Source organism: Neltuma alba, unplaced genomic scaffold, assembly GCF_004799145.2.
Source record: "Neltuma alba isolate B1F8T4 unplaced genomic scaffold, ASM479914v2 tig00005565_pilon, whole genome shotgun sequence".
Lineage (NCBI taxonomy): Eukaryota > Viridiplantae > Streptophyta > Magnoliopsida > Fabales > Fabaceae > Neltuma > Neltuma alba.
Window position 1 is genome coordinate 16,370 of NW_021634159.1, and position 26,193 is coordinate 42,562.

General features: G+C 37.4%; 1 protein-coding gene across 1 annotated transcript; it reads left to right on the plus strand.

The window, feature by feature from the left end:
• The first annotated feature begins 1,295 nt into the window (after nt 1-1,295).
• LOC114748019 (uncharacterized) lies at nt 1,296-26,191 on the plus strand. The gene is made up of 12 exons (XM_028936376.1): nt 1,296-1,531; nt 10,084-10,300; nt 10,958-11,079; nt 11,181-11,317; nt 21,566-21,641; nt 21,745-21,781; nt 23,196-23,443; nt 23,826-24,080; nt 24,213-24,314; nt 24,438-24,488; nt 24,873-24,960; nt 25,724-26,191. The coding sequence occupies exons 2-12, from the start codon at nt 10,129-10,131 to the stop codon at nt 25,891-25,893; spliced, it is 1,458 nt and encodes a 485-aa protein (XP_028792209.1). The 5' UTR covers nt 1,296-1,531; nt 10,084-10,128; the 3' UTR covers nt 25,894-26,191.
• Nucleotides 26,192-26,193: the final 2 nt, after the last annotated feature.

Consider the following 26,193-nt stretch of genomic DNA (forward strand, 5'->3'; position numbering starts at 1 on the left):
ATAAATTGCTTATTAAAAGTTATCATTCGCTTTATTAAACTTGTCATGCACCAAGGAATTGTACACATTGTCATTTTGACATAGAATCTTAAATTTCTATGAATTGCTTATCAGAAATTGTCATTCATCTTACTAAACTTATCATTCACCTTACTAAACTTATTAAGAATTACTTATCACAACTTGTCATCTGCTAAAAAAATCAAAAAATTTCTGTCATTTTAACACGTAAATTTAAATTCCTATAAATTGTTTATTAGAAATTGTCATTTGCCTTATTAAACTTGTTATTCGCCAAGAGTCATTTTAGCACAAAATCTTAAATTCCTATAAATTACTTATCAGAAATTGTTATTCGCCTTATTAAACTTGTCATTTGCCTTACTGAACTTATCATGAATTATTTATCAGAACTTGTCATCTGCTAAAGAAATTTAGAAATTCTGTCATTTTTTTAACACAAAAACTTAAATTTCTATGAATTGCTTATCAAAAGTTGTTATTCGCCTTACTGAACTTGTCACGAATTGGGTATCAGAACTTGTTAACTTGTTATTTTCAACAACTTACCAAACTTGCTATTTTCCATTATAAATACAAGATGAAAATCAAAATAGAAATGAAGAATAAAAATCCAAATTTGTTGGGCATTGTCTCAGCACCAAGTAATCATCGCACACATTCCAAGCAAACATCACAAGCATGCAAATGACTGCAACTCTCCCTCAAACTCCCCGACTCTACTCTCCTTTCACAGCAACAGAGAGAATGATAGAAGATGTTTCATTGCCGATGAAAGAACAGCTAGTCAATACAAGAAGAAAGTGACATCAGATGACAATGAAGAGAGGAGTGCCGAAGGACATTGTGAGTTCCATATATTTTGGAAAGGAGTGAGAGGTGAAGTTAATAATGGAAGATCAAGAGGAAAGAGAGGACGAAGAGAGAGAGGAAAAGAAAAGGGAAAGGGAAGGAGATCTGAAGAGGAAGAAAGAGAAAAAAAGAAGAAGGACATTTTAGACATTTCACCATTATTTTATATTTGCAATATAGGAGCAAGTCTCTTGAAGCCATTTTTCATATTGAGGAAGCCATTTAGCAATTTTACATATTAAGGGATTTTTATTTACTATTTTTTCTAAAAAAAAAGGTAATCCACTTTCATCCTTTTTTTTTTTTTTAAGTGAAGGAAGGTAATCCACTTTTAATTCACATATAATCTTCCCCATGAGCCCAATAAAACAAGTTGGCATTTATATCTCTTACCGTAATTGTATGGTGGAACTTGCTTTTTATTAACTCACCGACGCTCTTAACCACCCCACGTCACGTCATCACGTATCTCCGATCTGGCGTTCCCTCTTTCGCTGCGGTGTCCGGAGTCTCTTTTCCGGCTCTTCTTTCGTGCAATCCGTCAGCCTTCCTTCTTCGTCTCTTCTTGTGCTGCTCACTCGCTTCGATCTGCATTTCTATCTTATTTTGCTGCTCCCCTGGTTCGCGGTCTCGTCGTCAGGTTCAATCTGCTCAACTGGTCTCGTCTTTTCCCCCCTGTTTTTTAATTTGGATGTTTGTATCCATTGGATGTGCATGCTGAACCCAAAGGAAGGCTGACATTCTTCTTTGTGCTGTTAGATTTATTTATATATTTTCAGAATTCATAGTAGTTTTCTTGGGTTGAAGGCGCACTCGTGCACACGCTTAAATGAAAATATGTTATAATATATATGCCTTTCTTTGCCTGTTACCCTTTTCAGTTAAGAGTATGTTGAAGGCGCTTCTTGCTTTGTTCTTGATGATCAAGGAAACCGATTTTGTAAACTGAATATATAGATGACTGGAACATATATTGATTAATTGGTGAATACCACAGCAGTTGTTCCCCCCCCCCCCCCCGGGGGGAATGACGCCAATATGGACAAGTCAATAATTAATATTTAATTATGTCATATAACTTAATAATTCAGGTAGAGATCATATAACTTAATAATTAATGCAACTAAGAAATTGATTTTGTTAGTTCAATAGGAGAGGAGGACACCGCAGTAGCCCTGGGGAAAGGTCATGTGTTTGATTAATTGATTCTTCTAAGAAGGATTTTGTTAATTTAGTAAATAAAAGGAGACAGTATATTCCTTGATAAATCTTGGTTTGATTCTTGTGCGAAGAATCTCCTTATGTGAGAGATTTTGTTTTGAGTAGATTACATACTACCCATGTTCTGTTATATGGCAACAAAAGAAAACTACAAATTTGTCATAGGAAAACGGAAAGGTATTACATTTTGAAAAAGCAAAGGTCTATTGTATTGATTTTAAACTTGTTATTGGGCTGACTTTTGGTGAAGAAACTTTCATATTGCAAGACACCAAGGAGTTACCTTTTACAACCGATCACATGACAGTTACAAGAATGACCAAAGAATTATGGCTTCTTGTTACTGTGTAAATGACAATGCCAAATTTATTGCCTTTGCATTTATGTAAATATCAACAAAAGCAGGTTATACCATTTAACTTGCTACAAGTCTGGAACACCCTTAAGCCTTATATGAAAATATATTAAATTTCCTTTCTTTTGCTCTACTGCATGTTGTCTGCATAGCTGAAAAGTATTTAAATTTGAAGAAAACGTAGAAATTGTGCATTTTATTCATAGGGTAATGCTGTTTAAATATATACAAGTAAGAGGAAAGATCATTCCATATCAGAGTGATTAGCCGAGATCCTTGGGATCTCAAATAGGAAAAAGTAATAAATATAAAATCACTAAAAATCGGGGATACTAATCAGAATTCAAACTAGGGTGATGGCTGGGAAGAAACCTAGATTATTAACCTTGGGTTTTGGGCCCAACATCCCAACAGTAGTGGCGCTAACAAAAATTGATTTGTTATCTTCTCAAAGAGAGGGGCTGCATTTTGACTATGCTATACCCCAACCCCCTCCCCCACCCAAAAAGGAAAAATTTAATCTTATTTTTGATAGGCACATGCGAAAAAAGTTATTCTTACAAGCTAAAGCATTCTGTCACCATCTATGACATTTCATCCATGCATCATTCTTATTCTTGCTGAAATACCTTTGCATGTTATCAGTTGTGATGTTGCCATGATCATTTTGAGGTCTGTCTTGTTTGTTTTTTTTACCTTCTCTCTTTTGCTTTGGTGGTATATGAGATTCCACTTGTTGGGTACAGAAATTGTGTTTTGGATCTACTGCTCATTGTACCTACTTGTCCCTTCATGTAACATTTTTGTACACTAAGTTATAACTAATTTTTGTGGCTGCTTGAAGTTATGAATTAAAAAGTTGTGCTTATGGTTTGGCTTGTGTTTTGTTGGTTATACACACTGGTTGTCACATATAATTTTGGTATGACGTAATGAGTAACAAATCAAAGGCTACATGAGATAGGAAGGCTAGTATGATTTTTGAAGTCGACGGAATAATTCTATCTTTATTGTATATTGAATGAGTAGGAATACAACATATATATATAACCGAACAAGGATAACTCAAGATAGGATATTGCTATCTATCCTTATCTGATCTAAGACGGAAAAGATAAATGAGTAAACTAAAAAACTACTTAACAAGTAACACTAAGTTTATTTGGCTTGGGCCTTGGGCTTTGTCTTTCCAACACTCCCCCTCAAGCTGGAGAATAAATGTTGATCATTCCCAGCTTGCTCTTTAGTTCTTCAAACGAATTTCTCGATAATGGCTTAGTGAATAAATCTGCTACTTGACTTTTGGTTCTGACATAGGACAACTTAATGGTGCCTTCTTCAATTTTCTCCCTGATGAAGTGTCTATCAATTTCAACATGTTTTGTCCTGTCATGATGTACAGGGTTTCTAGCCATTTCTATAGCTGACTTGCTATCACACCATAGTTTCATTGGTGCATTGTGTATGAGTCTCAACTCTTTTAGAACTCTGATTATCCAGATCCCTTCACAGACTCCGAGAGCCAAGGCTCTTAGTTCTGCTTCAGCACTGCTCCTTGAAACCACAGGTTGCTTCTTACTTCGCCAAGTCACTAGGTTACCCCACAAGAAAGTAGTGTACCCTGTGGTGGACCTTCTATCCAACCAAGATCTTCCATGGTCTGCATCAGTATAAATTTCTATACTTCTAGACCCATCCTTTCCAAAAACAATCCTTTTCCTGGATTCATTTTTAAGTAGTGCAGAATTCTCTGAACCGCGTCCATATGATGCTCTTGGGGTTTATTCATGAATTGACTTACTACCCCTATAGCATAACTTATATCTGGACGAGTATGGGCTAAGTAGATAAGTTTTCCTACGAGCCTTTGATACCTTCCTGTGTCGACAGGTACACCATCCGCTTTGTATTCTAAGTTGCAATCAGCCTCCATGGGAGTTTCTGCAGGTTTGGCTCCAAGCATCCCAGTCTCTTGCAGTAAATCAAGAGTATACTTCCTCTGGGAGACACTAATTCCCTTTTTAGATCTAGCGATCTCCATCCCGAGAAAATATCTTAGTTGTCCAAGATCCTTCATCTCAAACTCAGTTGCCAGGGATTTCTTCAGTCTTCGTATGGTAGCCTCATCATTTCCTGTAATTACAATATCATCCACATATACTATAAGGACAGTTATTCGGTTGCCTGCATGCCTTATGAATAGGGTATGATCTGACTGGCCTTGTGAGTATCCCATTTTTTTCATGGTACGAGAAAATCTCCCAAACCAAGCCCGAGGGGATTGTTTCAGCCCATACAATGACTTCTGCAGTTTACACACCTTTGGAGAACGATTACTGGAATTCTGTAATCCGGCTGGTATCTCCATATATACTTCCTCTTCGAGATCCCCATTTAGAAAAGCGTTTTTCACATCTAGCTGGTAGAGAGGCCATTCTAGATTTGCTGCTACTGATAGGAGGACCTTAATGGTGTTGAGTTTTGCTACTGGGGCAAAGGTTTCCTGATAGTCGATTCCGTAAGACTGTGTATATCCCCGGGCTACAAGCCTGGCCTTGTACTTACTTATGCTTCCATCTGGATTGTATTTTATGGTAAATACCCATCTGCAACCCACTGTCTTCTTTCCTGGGGGCAAATCAGTAATTTCCCATGTTTTGTTTTTCTTCAAAGCTTCCAATTCTTCTTTAACAGCCTGCTTCCAATTTGGGTTCTCAATTGCCTCATGGAATGTCCTTGGTATCCTCTCATTTGAGAGATTTGTAGTAAATGCCTGCATTTTTGGTGATAATTTTTCATATGAAACAAATTTACTAATTGGATGCTGAGTACAAGATCTTACACCTTTTCTGAGAGCAATAGGCCAACCAAGATCATCAGGATTTAACATTGGGTCAGAGTCCTGGTTATGCCTTGGAGTGGAAGGGACTCTACTTTCTTGTTGCTCATCTGCATCATCTGACTCAGTGTTTTGCTGCTGGTCCGCACTTGTTCCCAAGTTGGTGTGGTTAGGTTGAGAGTTCTGGTGTTGTGGGATTGTTGATTCAAGATTGTTTATTGGCTCAGGTTCAGGGACAGTAGTAGGTGAATTGGTAGGGATGTCGATGTTTAGGTGTGTTGCAGTTTCTATTTGCATTGGTTTAGCAGTGGAATCTGGAGTTAGCCATTCGTTATAATTCTCCCCCTGAATGGGTATTTTGGGATAATAGGCGTCGTCCTCAGAAAAAACAGCATCTTTAGTGACATAGATCCTTTTTGTTGTCGGACAATAACATCGATATCCCTTTTGAGACGGGGAATAACCAAGAAAGATACATTTTAGTGCTCGGGGCTCAAGCTTGTTACCATCATTATGGTGTATGTATACCACACAGCCAAATACTTTCAAGGGAATGTCCGAGACTAAGGGTGAACTTGGGTAGGTTTCAAGCAATTTTTGTATAGGGGTTTGGTAATTCAGGACTCTCGAGGGCATTCTATTGATCAGGTAGGTTGCAGTGAGAATGGCTTCTCCCCAGAATGAGTTTGGAACATTTCGGGCAATCATAATGGCTCGAGTTATTTCTAGGAGGTGTCGGTTTTTTCTCTCAGCAATCCCATTTTGTTGAGGTGTGTAAGTACATGAAGTTTGATGGTGGATTCCTTGCTGGTCAAGGAATTCCTTAAAGGCTGTACTAAGGTATTCTCGCCCATTGTCACTTCTTAATATTTTAATTACCCCTTGAAATTGAGTTTTTATAAAAGCATGGAAACCTTTGAAGACTCTAAGAATTTCAGATTTTTCTTTCATCAAGTATACCCAAGTCACTCGAGTGTGGTCATCAATAAAAGTTACAAACCACCTAGCATTAGAGGTTGATTTAATTCTCGTGGGTCCCCAAATGTCACTGTGTATTAGGGTGAATGGTGCTGTTGGTTTATAAGATTGTTTAGGATAGGAGGTTCTTGTTTGTTTGGCAAGCTGACAGGTTTCACACAAAAAAGGTGCTGAATTCTTATTAAATAAGTCTGGAAACAAGTGTTTCATATAACCAAAATTGGGGTGGCCTAGCCTAGAGTGCCAAAGTAATACATCTTTATTCAAAGAATCTGAACTAAATAATGCCTTGCTCACATATTTATCTGTGCTTTCAAGATAATAGAGTCCATCCCATTCCTTAGCAATGCCAATCCTCCTCTTCGCTGTCAAATCCTGAAAAACACAACCAACATCGTCAAAGATCACTCTACATTGATGACTCTTGGTTACTTTGCTTACTGAAAGCAAATTACATGCCAGTTCTGGAACAAATAAAACATTCTGCAGTTCTAATTTCTCAAGAATTTTGACAGTTCCAACACCACAGACTTTGGAAAATATTCCATTTGCAACTTTCACCTTTAGGTTCTCGTGGTGACAATACTTTAAAGTTTGGAATAAGGATTTGTTACCGGTCATATGATCTGTAGCTCCTGAGTCAACGATCCAAGTGTTATCATTGGTCATTATGGCGTTTAGAGCTATGATAGAATTACCTGACTTTACCAGATTTGCCTTTGGAGTTACGGATGAGTTATTGTGTCTCTCAAGGATCCGTTTGAGTACTTGTAATTCTTCCCGACTTAAGGTTTCTCCATTCTTCTCCTCATCAACTACTGCAGAATAGCTCTTGCTTTCAGGTCTTCTTCTTTGTTTTAGATTAGCCGGTTTGCCGTGCAGCTTCCAGCATATGTCCCTCGTATGACCATTTTTGTTGCAATGATCACACCAGCCTTTTGAATTCTTCCTTCCTCTTGGTTCAGGTACATTACTGCCTTGCACTGTCAAGGCAGAGTTTTCTGATGGCGTAAATACATTCTGAGTGAGTTGTTTCCTGCTCTCTTCACATTTTACCATGTTGAATGCTTCAAACAACGATGGCAGTGACTTCAGTCCCATAATTCTTCCTCTCACGTCTTCAAATGCATCTATCAGGCCGAGCAAAAATTCATAGGTCCTTTCTTTCTCAACTATTTTTCTATATAATTGAGCATCACCACTGCAACTCCATTCATGGACATCAAACATGTCCAGTTGCTGCCACAGGCGCGTAAGGGCAGTATAGTACTGAGTTACAGTCATAGAACCCTGTTTTAGCTCTCTTTGCAGTTTCTTGATATGAAACAGTGCTGCAGTGTTGTCTATGGCAGAATAGGTTCTTCTTGCTGCGTCCCATATCTCTTTTGTTGTATTAGCAAGTAGGTAGCCTTCACTAATCTCTACAGTTATCGAGTTACACAGCCAAGTCATTACAAGGTTGTTCTCAGCAAACCATGTATTATAATTACTATCACCCGGTTTTGGCTGTGGGGCTTCTCCCGTGATATATTCTTCCTTTCTTCTTCCTCTTAAATACATGAGAACGCTTTGAGACCACTGTAGGTAATTGCTTCCATTTAATTTATGGGCAATTATCATTTGTTGTGTCTCATTAGAAGTTACCGACTCGGTTCCCATAGACGAAGAGGAAACGGATTGCTGTGATGATATACCTGTCATTAGTGCCGTGGGTGGCGAGTTAGAATTTCCTCCAGTGCGTCTCATCGATCCGAACAGGGGTGGAAATTCTTCAAGTGTCATCGTCGTCTGCTTCTGGGTGCGTCGAGGAACAGTGGTCGTTGTAGGTTCGAGTCGCTGGGTTCGCCGAGTCCCTCTGGTCGCGAGTCAGTGTTGTTCACGTCGCCGAGTTCGTCTTCACGTCACGACTTCTGGGTGCGTCGAGGAACAGTAGTCACTGTAGGTTCGCGTCGCTGGGTTCGCCGAGAACCTCTGGTCGCGGGTCAGTGTTGATTCACGTCGCCGAGGTCGCCGAGTAGTTCTGATCGCGAGGAGATTTCAGGTCGCTGGTACACGTCCCCAGGTCCCCGACACGTCGCCGAGTTCGCCAAGTCCCTCTGGTCAAAGGGCGGCTTCATGCGTCTTCTCCAGATCGCAATACACAGGGCTGAAATCGCACCTGCTCTGATACCATGAAGTCGACGGAATAATTCTATCTTTATTGTATATTGAATGAGTAGGAATACAACATATATATATAACCGAACAAGGATAGCTCAAGATAGGGTATTGCTATCTATCCTTATCTGATCTAAGACGGAAAAGATAAATGAGTAAACTAAAAAACTACTTAACAAGTAACACTAAGTTTATTTGGCTTGGGCCTTGGGCTTTGTCTTTCCAACAATTTTTATCAACTTATGCTAAAAATGAGGATTTAAACAAAGTGGTGCTACCTTTACAAAAAATGCTCGGAAAGCTATACAATCTACATTCAATGAGAAAACTGTCAAAGCCTAAGACAATTGAAAAACCAAGTGGGGCAACCTCAAAAAGGAATGGTAAGTGATAGGGTCCAGCGTCCAATGTTAGTATATTCTAGGAAGAATGTAAGGACTAAGGGTAGTTAATGTCGGTTTATGTTTCAGTTTTATGTGTGTTGTCTTATTTTAAGTTATTAGTAATTATTAGGGAGTTCTAGACAGTTATGCAGTTAGTTATTTGTGTTGGTTGTTTAAGTATTGTACGATCAGACAATTATGATATGACAAGTATTATTCAGACAACTTAGCTCTCTTCCTTCTCTTGAGTTTCAGATTCTGATTCTAGAGATTCCCACCTTCCCCCTCTTCCTGTTTCTCCTGTTCTCTTCCACCCTATTCTTCTCTTTTTCACTCTAAATTCTTCCTGGCCCTATCAGCCAGCACGGGATAAGATTTTTTGGTCATGAAATAGGTTTAGGATGGAACTATAAAAAGAATACGGTAGATGCTCTAGATGAGTGGTGACAGAAAACACAATCAATATGAGTTGTGAAGATAAAAATGTAATTGAGCCTAAGGATGAAGATCATGTTGATAAGAATTCATCGTTAGAGATAGATTGTGTTCTTCATTCAATATGAGATCAAATTATAAAGTATATGCAAGACAAGTTGTCACGTACTATCATAAAATTCATGATTAACTTCTTTATATTGGAAATTTTCCTATTTGTAATTTATATATATTTATTAAATAGATCAAATTATATATGCTATGTAGTTTAATTAGTCATGAAGTGTTATAAAATTCATATAATTTCTAATAATCACACATCCAAAAGTTTTTATGATTAAAAACCATCCAAACATCTTTATTTCCTTAAAGTCAATTCTGAAAAAACATCTAAGCACAAGTCTCATTATAATAAAATTAATTTTATCTAAAATCAAGTTTGCATTTCAATTTCGCCCAATCCATTTTGACTGACCTCAATCCAAACACAAGTAATATGTTTGGTGCTATGCTTCATTTATTGTTCAGATCTCTTCACGCATTGCAAGGAAACTGATATAGAATCATAATTCTGTTGAGAGAAAAAGACGGAGAAAGGAGGAGAATAAGATGGAAAGATAGAGCAGTGGGGAAAAAAGAAAGATAGAGAGGAAGAGAGGAGACAAGAAGAGAAAGAGGAATGGGGCAATGCACTAATTCATATCATGTTATCATCTGCCATACAAATGGTTGCTTAATATCTATTTGTAGATAACCATACTTTTAACTACCTCTCATATGCCTCACTCCTATAACCACCCATTGTGTTATTCTGTTATTTATTTATTATGATTGCATAACAGAGACTTCTAGAGGGCACAGATCTGGAGACTATCAAATACACAGAGATGGGTTGCAGAAGAAAATTGTTCTCAGATGACTCTTCTTCCTCTTCTTCACTGTGTGAGGCTTTGTTATTTGCCACATTGTGCATCATTGGCCTTCCTGTCGATGTGTACGTTAAGGATGGTTCTGTCTATTCTGGAATTTTCCACACTGCTTCTGTTGACAAGGATTATGGTGAGTTTTTGTTTTAGGAACACCATCGAATTTTCTACTTATTAATTTTTTTTCCAATTTTTTCGCTGTGGAAACTCCTTTGAATTGATATTTTGTTGGAAGCTTATATCGGTTTTAATGGAATGGGAAATTCCAATGATCCTGCGTGTGCCTGTTTACTATCATATGTGTCATATATTTTGTGTTGCTTGTTTTCTTTTGCCTATTTTCTTAGCTTTTTCCTGTGCCGTAGTCTGTTTACTGAAACATGACTGTGGGATCATGCGTAGATAGATTTTGGTTTTTACATCAAATGTGGGAGTGATCTGATTGGCGACATAAAGTTGGTTTGTGCTGCACTTTCTCTGACTTGCGATTGCTAAATGATATAAAGAAAGGAATTGAATTTAGAATTCAACTACAATACTTTATTTTATATGGGTGCTTCTACCATTGGATCTGGGGTTTTATTATTGGGTCCCATGCAGATAGTTGTGTACAAGAAGTTTCGTTTTCTGGTGGAAACTCAAAAACATGGGGGTCTAATCTCATATTTTAATATTTACATATTATAGATAGACACATTAAAATGATGCTTAGAAAGATCTGATCTGACGTTCTAATAAATTGGAATGTCGAACTACTTGACAGCATTGTTCTTCTTCCCATGACGTTCAGGTATCATTTTGAAGAAAGCAAGGATGACCAAGAAGGGAAAAGGTGACGCAAATGTTGGAAAGGAGGGGTTAATAGATACTCTAGTAATCCAATCAGGTGACCTTGTGCAAGTTGTTGCCAAGGTTAGCCATTTTAGTTTCTCACCATTCATTTTCTAATGTATGTGCCTAAGGCCATACATGTAGAATTTAACTATGGATTTAATGTAAACGTGTTTGTGTAGGGTGTAATGCTTCCCACAGATGGTGTTAATGGAAATATGACTGGTGATGATGAAGAGGCAGCTGAGCATACTGCTTTTAAAGCAGAGAAACCAAAAGGGTCCCTAAAGGATGATAAAGTGCCCGTTAATCAATCAAGGTAACCTTACATTAAGTCCATTCACATGGATACACATGCATCAAGTTAACTGAAGTTGATGGATTGTTATATATTGCAATACTGTGGAGCATTCTTAACTTCCCTGTTGGCATTTCAGATTAACATGTGGTTTATAGGGTAGGCTTTAGATAGAAGCTAAATAGGAGTTTGGTAGTCAAGGGTTTTGGATGGCAGTCGATTTAATGGGTAAGCTGCTGTAAGAATTGCTTCTCCCTAGTAGGTTTTAGGGACATTGTGTGTAAGCATAATGGTTTGGGTTATTTCGAGAAGGTGTCTGTTTTTCCTTTCAGCTGTTCCATTTTGTTGAGATGTGTTGACACAACTGGTTTGATGGATGATACCGTGCTCTTTTAGGTAGGTCTGGGGTGTAGAACTCGTGTTCTGTTCCATTGTTACTGCGAAGGACTTTGATTGAGGCATTGAATTGATTTTGGATCATTTTGTGAAAGTTAATAAAGTTGTTGGTTAAATCAGATTTATCTTTCAAGAGAGAGACCCAGGTAACTCGTGTGTGATTGTCAATTAGTGTAACGAACCATTTTGCATGTGAGATGTTAGGGATACGGGCAGGCCCCCAAATGTCACTATGTATCAATGAGAAAGGTTGAGAATACATATGTGGGTGTGACCGATAAGTGCTTTGGTATGTTTTGATGATTGACAAAACTCATAAGGAATCAAAGATAAATTTTTATTCAACATGGTATTGTTCATGAGATTGAGTGGCCTTGCTAACAGACACAAGACTACATTTTAAATATGGCGCATATAACACTTTTCTGATAGGTTTTTCCCAGAGAACACCAGTAACAAATCGAAATATAAAAGATACGCAAGCAAGTAAAAGGGAAATGTTGAGATTTTTGGTATTAAATCAAAATATCTGAATCAGAGCTACAAATGTTCCAGCGGTGATTCAGTTCAAAAATCCTATTCCCTCACAATAGATAACTGAATATGCAAATAACTAACCAAGCCGGAGCAAGGTCCTACTGGCCTCCCGCGAGAACCAGTCCCAACAGGTATAACCCGCATCAAAAGAAAAACCTCGTACCCCCACAAAAGAAAGCTGGTCCTAATATAAGCAGCAGCGAACAATACAAAAAGTACCTAACGAAACATCAACGTCTACAGCCACCCTAACTGTCATCCCTCTAGCGCTAGTGTCCCTAGACTTTCCTTTTATAGGTCTGAGCAAAAGTGTTGACTCTATCATTTTCTCAAAATGATATTTCCAAATAAGCATGCTTTACCAATCCCCTGAACTCTAAGGTATTTACCATTTGCCACTTTAATAAACATTGGAAAAAGACATGATTTCGAATTCTAATCAAATTCACATTCCCAGTAATATGGTCGGTGGCTATTGAATTAACTATCGACATGTTCTTATGATGTACACTAGTTTTAAGTGCTAGAATTGCATTACCTGTGTATGCAATGTTACCAGAAGATATTTGTTGGTCAGGAGTAGTGTGCTTATCTAGAATTTCTTGGAGTATCTCTAGCTCTTCTCTTGTAAGCTTCAACTCCTCCTTAGTTGTAACATCTGCAGCAAGAACTTTTGCATTTGGTCTGCCCTTTCCTTTTATGTTTGCTAGTTTTCCATGGAGTTTCCAACAAACATCTTTTGTGTGACCTGATTTCTAGCAATGTTCTCACCATTAACCATTCTTCCTATTTTTAGTGTTAGGGCCTTGAGCGCCTTCAGCTGAAATGGCGCTATTTTCTGTTTCCCTTGGAACTAAAGGAAGAGAATTTGGCAATTTCTTCCTGCTTTCCTCATGTTTGATCGTGAAGAACACCTCTCTCAAATATAGAAGAACCTCAAGGCTCATGATCTGGCCCCTAGCTTATATAGGGTTTGGAGCCCCAGGAGGAACTTATAGATCCTTTGCTCTTCCTTGATCTTGTTATATAGTTTGGCATTTGTAAGACAGGACCATTTGTGTGAATGATAGAGGTCCTACTGTTGCCATATGACATTTAGATTAGTCCAATATTCAGTCACATTCAAGGTGCCCTATCTAAGGTTGTCTAGTCGTTCCTCAATTTCGAATGGTTGCCCGGTTCTTGATTGAAGCAAACAGGTCTCAAGTTGCATCCTACACGTCTTTGGCTGATTGGAATAGCAAAAAACTTACACTGATCTTGGGTATCATCGAGTTCACTAGCTAGGATTGAATCATGAAATCCTCGGCTTCCTATTTGGTGTAAGTAGGGTCAGTGCTCGATAGCTGCTTCATTGCTCCATTGAGATGTCCGAATTTGCCTTTGCTGGCAGCTCATTGTAGATAGTTTTGACCGTTTAGTCTATGGATGGTAATTGCCGAAGGGCTCACATCAATCTGGGGCACTTGGTGAGTCGTTGTAAAAAGCCAAATTCCGATCCTCTTTGCTAATTAACAAGTCCTCCAAGTTCTGAGTCGCACATTCACTTCCGTGTAGAGCTGGGAATCAGGGCCGGCCCGGATTGATGTGAGCCCGCGGGTCGTTGTAAAAAGCCCGCAGGTCGGCCCTGGCCCTGTAGCTTAAGGGCCGGGCCTAGTAAATTGGGGTATTTTTAAAATTTCAGCCCTGGAGGGCCGGCCCTTTTAAGCCCTCGGCCCTCCAGGGTTTATTTCTCATTTTAAAAGAAAAATATCAAGCCCGGCCTTCATAATTTCAGGGCCTAAATGGACCGGCCCAACGGGCTCGGCCCGTTTTCCCGGCTCTACTTCTGTGATTAAACAACTTGTAAAAGTGAGTATCTCATCTATCGTTAATATCTCCATCAGTAACTAGAACTTTACCTTCTTTGTCCTTTATACATCTCACACTTGGTTCAAATATCTCTTTTGCCTCTTTTTTGCTTGTAATCTTGTAAATATTTCTTTTCCCCACCTTTGTTCCTAACTCTTATAAAACTCTTCATACACTTTAGAACATGTTTTACTCACTGCTCTCTTCATCTCTTTTTTAGCCACACAATACTTTTTCTAGTTTTCTGCATTATTGCACAAATGTATGACCTTAAAACAATTTCTTTTTTGTTTGACTTTTTCTTATACAATCTTATCCCACCGCCAAGTCTCATCTCTTTGATCACGACCTTTGAATTCTTCCAAAATTGCTTTAGCAACCTTATGAACTCCTAGCCATCTCCTCTCACATGATGTTAGTATTTCCTTGCAACTCCTAGATCCATTTCCCCAAAAGAATATTTTAACTGCCACCACCTAACTCTGGGGTTAACCACTTAATGATACTTTTGTTGGGCAGTCACCTCATCCCCAGTGATCACTTTACAATTAGTACAAGGTCTTCTGTTTGGTTTTTTAACCAGAAACAAATCAATCTGTGATCTTGAGATTGTACGCAAGAGAAAAGTCAAAAATAGATTGTCCTCCTTTGTTAAGCTCCTCAAAACCAAAACTAGCAAAGCCCCAGTAAATTGTCCTGTCTTCTTGCAGACATGTCCATTAAAATCCCCATCAATAAAAATCTTTTCTTCAAGTGGCATGCTTTGAACCAACCCCTCTATATGATAGAATATAAGAATACCTATATTAGAAGAAAATTTTAAATTTATTATTTGAGATAATTAATCCACAGCTCCTTATAGTTTCAACTAATTTTGAATTAGGTTCTTATAGTTTTTTTTTATCAGGTCCTTATACTTTCACCTATTTTTAATTAGGTCCTTATATTTATTTTTCTTTTTATCAAGTCCTTATAAGTTCACCTTATTTTTAATTAAGTCCCTGAATCTTTTATTCTTTATTTTATAAATTCTAATAGTACTATTATATAAACATAAAATAGTATATATTATTTAATATTAGTTTATAAACAATAATATTCTAAAGATATTGAATTATTATAATGATTTTAATTTTTTCAGCAAAAAAATTAATTGTTCTAAAAATTTTTCCTGAATTAATTAATTCTATTACTTTTTTATTACATAATTATTAATTTAATTTAATTATTAATATTTTATATTTCAGTATTAATTTATTTAATTAAGCTTATATTTAATTAATAAATAAAAATTAAAACTACATGGACTTGATTAAAAATTTAGTGAAATTATAAGGAATTAATTAAAAGAAAAATAAATACAAAGACCTAATTAAAAAAAGGTAAAAGTATGAGGACCTAATAAAAAGTAAAAAAACTATGGGGACTTGATTCAAAATTCGTTGAAACTATAAGGACTTGCGGATTAATTAACTCTTATTATTTCTATGCAAGTTGGCTTTTCTTAGTGGTTAAGTTTTAGCAAGTTGTCATTAAGTTTCCGGCTAGTAAAAGAAATCAACTTGGATTTTGCTTTTATATTTTATTAGAAAGTTGTCATTAAGTTTCCTTCTAGTGGAGGAAGTTTGATTTTGCTTCTATATCTTACTAGGAAGTTTTCATTAGGTTTTTTTCTAGTGGAGAAAGCCAAATTTGATTTTACTTCTAATAGCAAGTTGTTATCAAGATTACTTCATAAAGAAGGAAATCTTGATTTGTGAATAAGAAGGGTAGGAAGCATATGTAGAAGAAGACGTTGGATGGAATGAAAATTTGAGTTTATGAATTTAGATTCTCCTTCCCTCCCTAAATTTTGTTCTATTCTCCCTCAATTTCTATTCTCTTCCCCTTGATTTTGTTCCTCACTCTCTATTTCTTCCTCTTCCTTCTTTGTTCTACATCTCCCTCCCTTGTAATCTCTCTACTTTTCTATTTCCTTCACCTAAATCACCTCTATTTGCATAAAAGTTGAGTGTGTGTGGGTGTCTTGCATCAGTTTGGTTTTATTGCAAGGCTTAGAATGCTCCAAGGCTGCTTTTGTTGCCGGAAAACCCTAAAGCACGCTTACTAGAGACTCCATACACTGTGTTTCATGGTACGCAACCCGAAACCCCTATTTCTAGTCACTAACCCCAAAAACCACCACCATTACCACGTTCACAAGGGAAAATCTGGCCTACCACAGGCTCCGCTACTCTGTTTCCACATGCCGCCATGCAAAAACATCTATAGTCCTGATTTTTTGCGTTTCTAGAGTTGTTTTGCAAGGTTTTCTCTGTTCTAGTCTGTCTTAGGGGATCATCAACTAGAAGCTTCATTTTTGGTAAAGTTTAAACCCTTTGCTCTTGAATCTATATTATGACTCATGTAAAGGGACAATGGATGGTAGGCTTGAGAAAATCATAAATAGGCGTCGAAAAGAGAAAGCAACAAGAGTTTTAGAAAGACCAAGGAATATAATAGGTCAAGTTGTAATTATGAGCAATCATATATCCATGATCAACCTAAGAGTGGTCATGCTCTTGGAATCAATGATTATGAGCCTAGTAGACTACTTCCTTGTAAGTTTATTAATCACAATTAGTTTGAGGATGCGGGTGACACTTGGTATGATCAAGACTTGATGGAGCATCGTTACAGGTTATATGAACCAACCTTTAGGAATGGTCACGGAAACTTTAAAAGGTCGGCTAAGGACACCCTAGAATTTGAAGACTAAATCCTAGTGCCTTCCTAGACTAGTTAGCAAGTACGGAAGACGACTTTAAGTGGTATGACATGAATGATGCTCAAAGAGTTTGATTTACAAAGATGAAGCTTGTAGGGTTTGCAAGAAAGTACTAGCAGAATGTAGAAAGAAACATTGAACGGTTAGAAATGAAGGCAAAGTTAAAAGAGAAGTATGTCCTAGTTCATTATTGGAACCAATTGTGTGACAAGTTTCTCAGTTAATAGCATAGCATAAGGAGAATCAATATCATTGATATGAGTATGGTAATTGTGGCCGATATGAATATGACAATGGAGATCATTATTCTAATTGTCCTCGGAATGAATATGTAGATCATTGTCATGAGTATGCCACCCATCACTATGATGGATATGCTAATTATTATCAACATGAGGAAGAAGTTGATGAGCAAAGCAACGATGACTCGTGGAAAGAGCAATTCATGGCTATGATGGATTGTATTCGACAAAGATGGAATTAAGAACAGGATGAATGGAATCATTGATGGGATGCCTCGAAGAATGTCCATCGACAACTAGTGAAGACTATTGACAGTACAGTGACAGGATATTATCCAATAGACAAAAAGGCATCAGAGGAGTCAACAAAGGTAGAAGCTCCTTTCTCGCATCTAGAAGTGATAGGAGCCCAGTCATTATAATTCAATGCAGCTACTAGCATCTTCCTCACAATAGGCTTCCATGAACACTTCAATAATGACTCTCATCTTTTTTTCAATCACAAGAAAGATCCTCCAAGCAATGATCAGGTTGTTGCTATCACACCAATGAAAGTGTCACCATCCCACATTTTGAGCATCAAATGTCAACTTTAGCATGCATCCCTTTTAATACAGGTTGCATTACCTAAGGTTGTCTCATCATCTAACAAGTCTCTCTTTGAATATCTTGCTTGTTGGAAAGGCTTTCTAAATGTTATCAATGAAGCTAACAAAGAAGTTATTAATAAAAGAAGAGAATGAGGCTAAATTGGAAGAAATTTCTATGAAATGTGAAGGCAAAAGTTCTGAATTGATTCAAGATTTTGGATTGATGGCCAAAGACATTGAGTCACAAGTTGTAGATATTCATCATGTTGGAAATCTTGACAAGATGGGTGTCCAAATTCATCATATTTCTCTTGCACATTACACTCCTATTCTTCAAATTCATGATAATCATGCTAGTCATTGTCCTAAAGAAGTTGTGGTTATGGAAGAGCATATATTGTTTTTCCATTTGATGAAAGCCTCTATAATTACCTTGTTCATTGGAAAGGTTTTCCAAATTGACACAATCATAATGCTCACTCTCTGCAATATCTCATTTTTCACTGCCTTGTTCGCTGGTAAGGATTTCCGAAGTAGATGCCACTTGGAGGAATTTCCTGCTTTGTGTTCCATTGGAGTTATATCATCAACTTACTCTTTGGAGGAGAGTTCCTTCAAACGGAGAAGAAATGATAGAACATAAGAATACCTATATTAGAAGAAAGTTTCAAATTCATTATTTCTATGTAAGTTGGCTTTTCTCAATGGTTAAGTATTACCAAGTTGTCATTAACTTCCCTTCCAGTAAAGAAAATGATGGAAATTGCTCCAGATTTACTGTATTATTCAGCAAAATAGGAACTGATCCACAGGGAAAATCCTAATGGAGAGGATACAACCACCAGGGAACCCTGTAGCCTGGTGTATTCGAGAACACCACTCTCCTCACAATCCAATCATAATTTCCGTGGCCCCCTCCCATACAACTAACGGAGTCATATATGCATTCCCCATCCTAACTGTCTGTCAGATAATACCACAATTACGCTCGTCATGCAACTCACGCACACACCCTTATAAAATGGGCTACATTTGGTTTTGGGCTTTCTTTCTCACATATGTATACTTGGGTCCGCATTCAACAATACCCCCCCATGAAGGTTAGCCTTGTCCTCAAGGCGGAAATCGAGAAACTGTTGCTGGATTTCATCATATGATTCCCAAGTACTATCGCTGTCCGAGAGGTTGGCCCACCGAATAAGTAACTCAATCTAACCATCGGTAAGACGATGGTGCTTCAGGACAGCAACTGGGTAAACCTGAAGTTCCAGGTCGCTGGTGAAAGATGTCGGCATGGGCTGAGGAACCACTGAGGACGCAAGGGACTTCTTGAGCTGCGAGATGTGAAAAACAGGATGTATCTGTGCTTCGGCCGGCAGTTGCAAGCGATAGGCCATAGAACCCACACGTTCGACAATAGGATATGGACCAAAGAATCGAGGACTCAGTTTCTCGTTGGGTTTCCGAGCCAATGATTTATGGCGATAAGGCTGTAGTCTCAAGTAGACCATATCAAAGAGGGCCATTAACATCTCATAGGTGTTCCCATACTGTGATGGATGGAAACGGAGAATCAGGTCCCGCTTTAGTTCTTTCCAGTTGGCCATCGGTGATCGAGCCTCCTTCCACTGGAACCAGTTCAGGGCCCGTCCTTCAAAACACAAAACTGCAGCGTCCAACTTGTCACATTCCTGTACTTTGTGTACCTTGAAATATCGTTCGATTTTGAAAATCTAGCCCATTGGTTCATCCTCTGAAAACAGAGGCATATCGAGTTTTCTGTAAGATGAAGGAAATGATTCATCGTTACTGTCCTTATCGTCAATCTCAATGACCTTGATTTTCTGCTCCGAACCGCCATCTTTCGAGATAGCTAAACCACTTGGTTCGATGGAATCATCCGGTTGATTGCTCTGATTGCTCTGACCGTCTGGGCGTTTGCCCGAACGTAACTCGGTCAAAACCTCTGACATCATTGTCTTGAGGATTGCTACCTCATCACATAATTGCTCTGCCTTTTATTCGTTCGAAGTTATATGGGAGGTGACGTCTTCCATTTGATTGTCCCGTCGTGTGTAGGACTCGCGATGCTCTGATACCTTTGATGGAAATTGCTCCAGATTTACTGTATCATTCAACAAAATAGGAACTGATCCACAGGGAAAATCCTAATGGAGAGGATACAAATACCAGGGAACCCCGTAGCCTAGTGTATTCGAGAACACCACTCTCCTCACAATCCACTCATAATTTCCGTGCCCCCCTCCCATACAACTAACAGAGCCATATATGCATTCACCATCCTAACCGTCTGTCAGATAATACCACAATTACCCTCGTCATGCAACTCACGCGCACACCCTTATAAAATGGGCTACATTTGGTTTTGGGCTTTCTTTCTCACATATGTATACTTGGGTCCGCGTTCAACAGAAAATTAACTTGGATTTTGCTTCTATATTTTATTATTAAGAAGTTGTCATCAAGTTTCCTTCTAGTGGAGGAAGCCAAGTTTGATTTTGCTTCTATATCTTGTTAAGAAGTTGTCATCAAGTTTCATTCTAGTGGAGGAAGCCAAATTTGATTTTATTTCTAACAAGTTGTCATCAAGATTACTTCACAAAGAAGGAAATCTTGATTTATGAATAAGAAGAGTAGGAAGCATATGTAGAAGAAGACGTTGGATGGAATGAAAATTTGAGTTTACTAAATCTCTCTCTCTCTCTAGATTCTCTCACTTCCTCCCTAAATTTTATTCTATTCTCCCTCAACTTCTATTCTCTCCCCCTTGATTCTGTTCCTCCCTCTCTACTCCTTCTCCCGTCTTTGTTCTACATTTCTCTCTCCCATAATCTCTTTACTTTTCTTTTCCCTTCATCTAAATTACCTCTGTTTGCATTAAATCTGAGTGTGTGTGTGTGTTGCATCACCATATCTTCTCAAAACTTATCTTTAAGATGTGCTACTTTCACTACCTAAGGTGCATAGGCGCCAATGATATCGATAATATCCTTTTCAACAATTAATCTTAAAGATATTATTCTGTCTTCAGTCCTTTTATCCTCCACCATATTCTTCTTTCATGCTCCATCAATGATAATACCAATGACATTTCTTGTACTCATTTTTCCTGTGTATCAAAGTTTAAACTCTCCAAATTCCTTAGAAACTCCTCCAACCCATTTATTTTCTTAGAGGCATAAGATGTTAATCCTTCTGTTCTTCATAACTCTTACTACCTCCATAGATTTCTCATTCCAAGTCCCAATATTCTAATTGCCAAATGTAGTCTTGCTCTCATGAACTAACTTTTTTATCCACCTTCGTCCAAAAGATTGCGGCAGCCCTTGTCCATTTAACACTATATTCGGGCAATAATGTAGTGCCTCTAGCTCACTTCTCACTGTACTCGAGTTAGACAGTATGTTACTTCCAGGCAACGACCTAGCAATAACACAATTACTTTGTTGATCCATCTTCATAGAATTCGACAGAGTTTTCCTTTATTCGGGCTTGGGACCTACTATACCACATAGGCAGAGTTATAATCAAATAGGAGAGAGAGGAAGGATATTAAGAAAGATGATTATGGTGTTTTAGAAAAACATATCATATTTCTTATAACTAACTAACTTACCTAACTTTCTTAATCTAATTAAATTAATTAAGTAGGTTTTACATTAAGGACTAGAAGAGTACTTTAGATAAGTGATATTTCATTAGGCTTTTTATAAAACTCATGTTATCTATGGATTTTAAGATTCAACTTTGATGAATATTTGACTTTGGTGGGTACACTTGTTATTAAAAATTTAGTGACAACTAATCCATGAGATTATTTCTTTTTGTACCTGGATGGATGTGTGTCAACTGGTTTTATTAACAGACAGGATGGAGATGACATGGTGAAAAGGCACACTGGTGATTGCAGAGAGAAGTTTGAGTTTGCTGAAGGCAAAATTGTATGTCAACATCAACCTTGTTGACACTTCAATGCTGGATATCTTGTTTCCACAGCATTGATGCATTGTATTTTTGCCTACATAATGTCATTATTTTCTGCAGGTAGAAAAGGTTCAAGGCCATTCTTTGTGCCCTGAAAGTGAGTTGAATATTTATTATTCATACTGGATGTAAAATTATCTGAGACAACATAAATAAAAATATATGTAGCTATTCCTGATGATGGATATTTTGTTTAGTATGTACAAATTCATTTGTATATTTTGTACTGTACAATGGTATACAATATGCTGGGTTCCTTGGTGGAATTTTCATGTCATGCTATTTTTCTAGCCTGACATTGGGAGAGAGATTCTTCTGAGGAAAAAATTTGGTTCAGTGCTTTCTCAATTTATCTCAATTTTTATCACTGGACATGAATATAATAAAGGGGAACATAATCATTTAGTCCTTATAGTTTTGACCAAGTTAAAAGTCATTTAGTCCTTATAGTTTTGATCAAGTTAAAAGTCAGTCTCTAAACTGACTTGGTGCAACTCAATCCTATAGTTGTAACCATTTGAAATGTTAGTCCCTAATTTTTAGAAAATAAAATGATAGAACCCTCTCTTAAACAGAGCTGATAACAAGACTAAAACTTGAAATAGACAATAAAGAGTGGACAATAACTCGAGACTGATAACACTATACTGCATAGCTAAATCAGATTACAAGGGATATGATGATTTAAGACAGACCATATAATCAAAATAATGATTTCAAATTAATGACAAACAACACAGACACACAACACAATGGCTCTGGACTTTTGAGAGGCCAAAAACTCTTCCCAGTCCTCCCTACACTCACGTCTCAAAGATCCCCCATCCTCCAAAAAGTGACTCTCATAGTCCCCAACTTAACCCTTTCCTAGACTTTGACTACAACAACGCCATAGGTACCCTACTCTATTTCTCTATCCAAAATAGTAGGAATCCGCAAGTCAAAGTTCTGCCTAGCAGAAAGTGGTTTTCCTCTAGGTACCCAACTTCTCTATTTCTTTACCAAAAATAGTAGGAATCTCCAAGTCAAAGTTCTGACTAGCAGAAAGTGGTTTTCATTTTTCATGTATCTCCTGAAGTTTCCTTTTTCATATCTGAGCATCAAAAGCAATTCTATCATAAAACTATAAGGACTAAGGTTATTCCTTAAATATTAGGGACCAATGAATTAAACAGTTAAAGCTATAGAGGCTAAGTTGCATTGATGTAAAGTTCAAGGTCTGAATTTTAATTAGGTCAAAACTATAGACATTGAATTGCATTAAGTCACAGTTCAAGGTAATTTTCTCCACAATAAATTATATGTGCGCAAGTGTCTCTATTTTCTTTTCTTTTCTTTTGTTCTTTTTTTTTTTTTTTTTGGTTTTTTTCGCCAGTACCAACTGTAATTAAAGGCTTGGTGCATGGTATCTTGTATTATTTTAATTTTTTTGTCCTAGAATGAACATGAGCGTAATGCTTTCTTAGTTCTGTTTTTCTTGCTTGTTTAACTCCTTGCTATTTAAGTTGCAGTGGATGCATGTCCTGGACAAATAGAGTTTGCTGATCATGGACAAGCATACATGACGTTGAAACCTTCTGGGAATGGATCATACTGTGCTCCAGAATCTGTCAAAGCTAATGATCAGCGTCTTGAGAAGTCTAATTTAGCCAACTCTGCTGCTACTGATACCACTAAAGTTGCGGATCATGTCTCAGGGTCGCGTAATATGTCACCAAAATCTGTACCAAGTAGTACAGAATCAATGAAGAATGCTAAGGTAAGTAAGTCAATATGATTTCTGCCTTCATCTGCTGGTTGAAAGGCTCCCCAGGTTGGAGATGCGAGGTCTAATTATGTGTGCAAAAGGTATCAAGTGCATTTCCTTGTCATATCAACCAATAGATCATCAATCAAATTACATTATATCACCTACTTTCTCACTTATGCTATTTCTGGAGACACTTGGATAAATGATCCATTGCCTTCTTGTTTTCATTTTGATACTTCAACATCTTTTAGCCAATTAAGTAACCTTTTTGAAGATTGTAGCTTTAGTTGACAAAGTAGCACAACAGAGTTTCTTGTTAAAAATAATATGACAATTGTTTGCGGCTTGTCAATGAACTCCTAACTACGTTTCGTTTCTGAAATTCTTTTAGGAATTCAAGCTGAACCCAGCTGCCAAAGTTTTCTCTCCATCCTTTGTAAATCCTACTTCAGTTACTCCTACTGGGCCAACTGTACCAGCAGTTGCAAACATGGCTTACTTACCAAATTCCTCTTCCGTTGTACCTATTGGTGCTATTCAATCAGAAGTTGGATTCAATACTCTTTTGTCTCGGCCTTCTTTGCCTGTTAAAGTGGCTCAGTATAGTAATGTGACAGCTGGCAGTGGCTCTCAATTCACCCAGCCTGTATGTTTTGTTTTTTTTTTTGGTTAATGTTTATGTGCATCAAAATGTGCCTGCAAGGGCGTTTATTTTTCATGTCTAGTGTCACAAGTGCTGGTACGGTTAGAAATCATATGTTACTTATTGTTGTTTCAGATTTTTGAACAACTGACACATCGGACACAACCACTGAGATATGCTGCACATTATAATCCTGTTTTTTCTGAACCAACTTATATGCAACCAAGCTCTCCTGCTGTAAGTAGAAAATTTATCTGCCATCTAACTTTAACTTGTCCTGCTTATTCCTTTGCTCAAGACCATCTATATTCATTTGTTGAACAATTGGCCATCAACAAGATACCCCCTTTCTATTTGCAGGTTGTGGTTGGGCGTTCAGGGCAGTTTGTCTATGTCCATCCTGTTACTCATGTAAGAAAGAATGGCTGGATAACTATAACCCTTTTCAGTTGGAACTTTCATCAATTTAATTAACAAAGCTAAGGTTAAGTCAAGAGGACAAAAAAAGAAACATTGAGAAATTACAAAAAGGATTAGAATATTATCGATAATGAGTGCTTCCCCTGCTAAAACACAAATATGAATCGTTTATAGAGTTTTATCATTTTCCATCATTCCATATGTCAATAATTCAATTCAATATATCATATAAAATCTCTAGGAAGCCAAGGGCAGGAATAGCGTCCGTATGGAGATGGGGCCAGCATCTAGTTTCTTAAAACATTAATTTTCCTTCAGAATTGTTTGATTGTATTATTTAATCATCCTGTGCTACTTTTATTTTTGTGATTGAAGGATCTGGTTCATGGTGGTACGGCTATCTCACCCGTCTCACCACGCACTGTGTTAAATATGAATCATGTTCAATTTCCAAAGCAACAAGGTAAAAACGTCATGGTTTTGTTCAATTAGGAAAATATATCTTTTAAATCAAATAATATCTAACTGCAGTATCTTTATTGCCGTTTTCATTATCATTAACTTCATCTTTTCTGTTAAATGACCCTCAACCACCATATCACTTGAAAAAATGTTTAAAATTTAAGGCTGGTTCATACAGCTATTACAAAACACTTTAATCACGCTGCCGATTAGTGAAACTAAATATTCTGCTCCCACAAGAAGGACATAAGTATAATTTCTTTCGGAATTGTGGGTATCTTCTAGGTTGTAGTGTGTTGGTAGGAGGATGAAGGGGGTGTGTTTGAACCTTTGTTACATGGGTTATTCACCTAGTTCAACATCTGGAATATTACTACTAATTAAGCAGAAGATTCAAAATGGCTAAAACTCTTGGACACTCGAGATAGCTGGCTTATGTTGATAATCAAGTGATGTTCCTTTTGTACTCATAGCTGAAGAGATTCCAAATTTTGTGCTATTTACCCCTGTTAGATTGCGTCTTTATGCCATTGCAGGTCACTATTTTTTGGGGGCTTTTTCCAATATTTTCCCGCCCATTTTTGTATTGTGCATATGAAAGTAGCAGTTCATCTAATTGTCTGCAAGTCTCGTGGAAAATTTTCAGATTTAGAGGCCATGACATTGACAAGTCATGTAGAAAATAACGCATTTGTACAACTTTTGCATCCTTATTGGAAAAGATAAAATCCGCTTTTGTTCTAATTGTTCTATTTTTGAAGCAGGAGGCACAGGGGGTCAAGTGATGCCGCTTTGTGTTCCCTCGCCTGTCCTAGCAACTGGGCAGCAGCCCTTCGCATTACAAAACCACATTCCAGTTTTGCAACCTTCCCTTCCGGCAACTCGACCTGTTCCAGTCGTGGGGCCGAATGGTTTCTACGGCACTAAATTTTGATGAAAATTTGGATTTTCTTTCGCTGTGTTAGTGATCCTATCACTTCCACTTATTTGTTTCTTTTTAACTTTTTCTTTGATTTAAGCTCTTCATAGATTCAAATGTGGCTTCGTTCCTCTTATAGTATCAAATTTTGTTCCTTTCTTTCCACGTCCTCTCTTTATTAGAAGTGTACAGTTTGCTTGTCCTAGCCATATTATGAGATATATTGTGAGAGGAAAAGCTGTATTGAGGCCTGAATTTAAGGGGTGAGGTTTTAATTTGTCTATGAAATTGAGTAAAGCTTCTCCGTATGACATA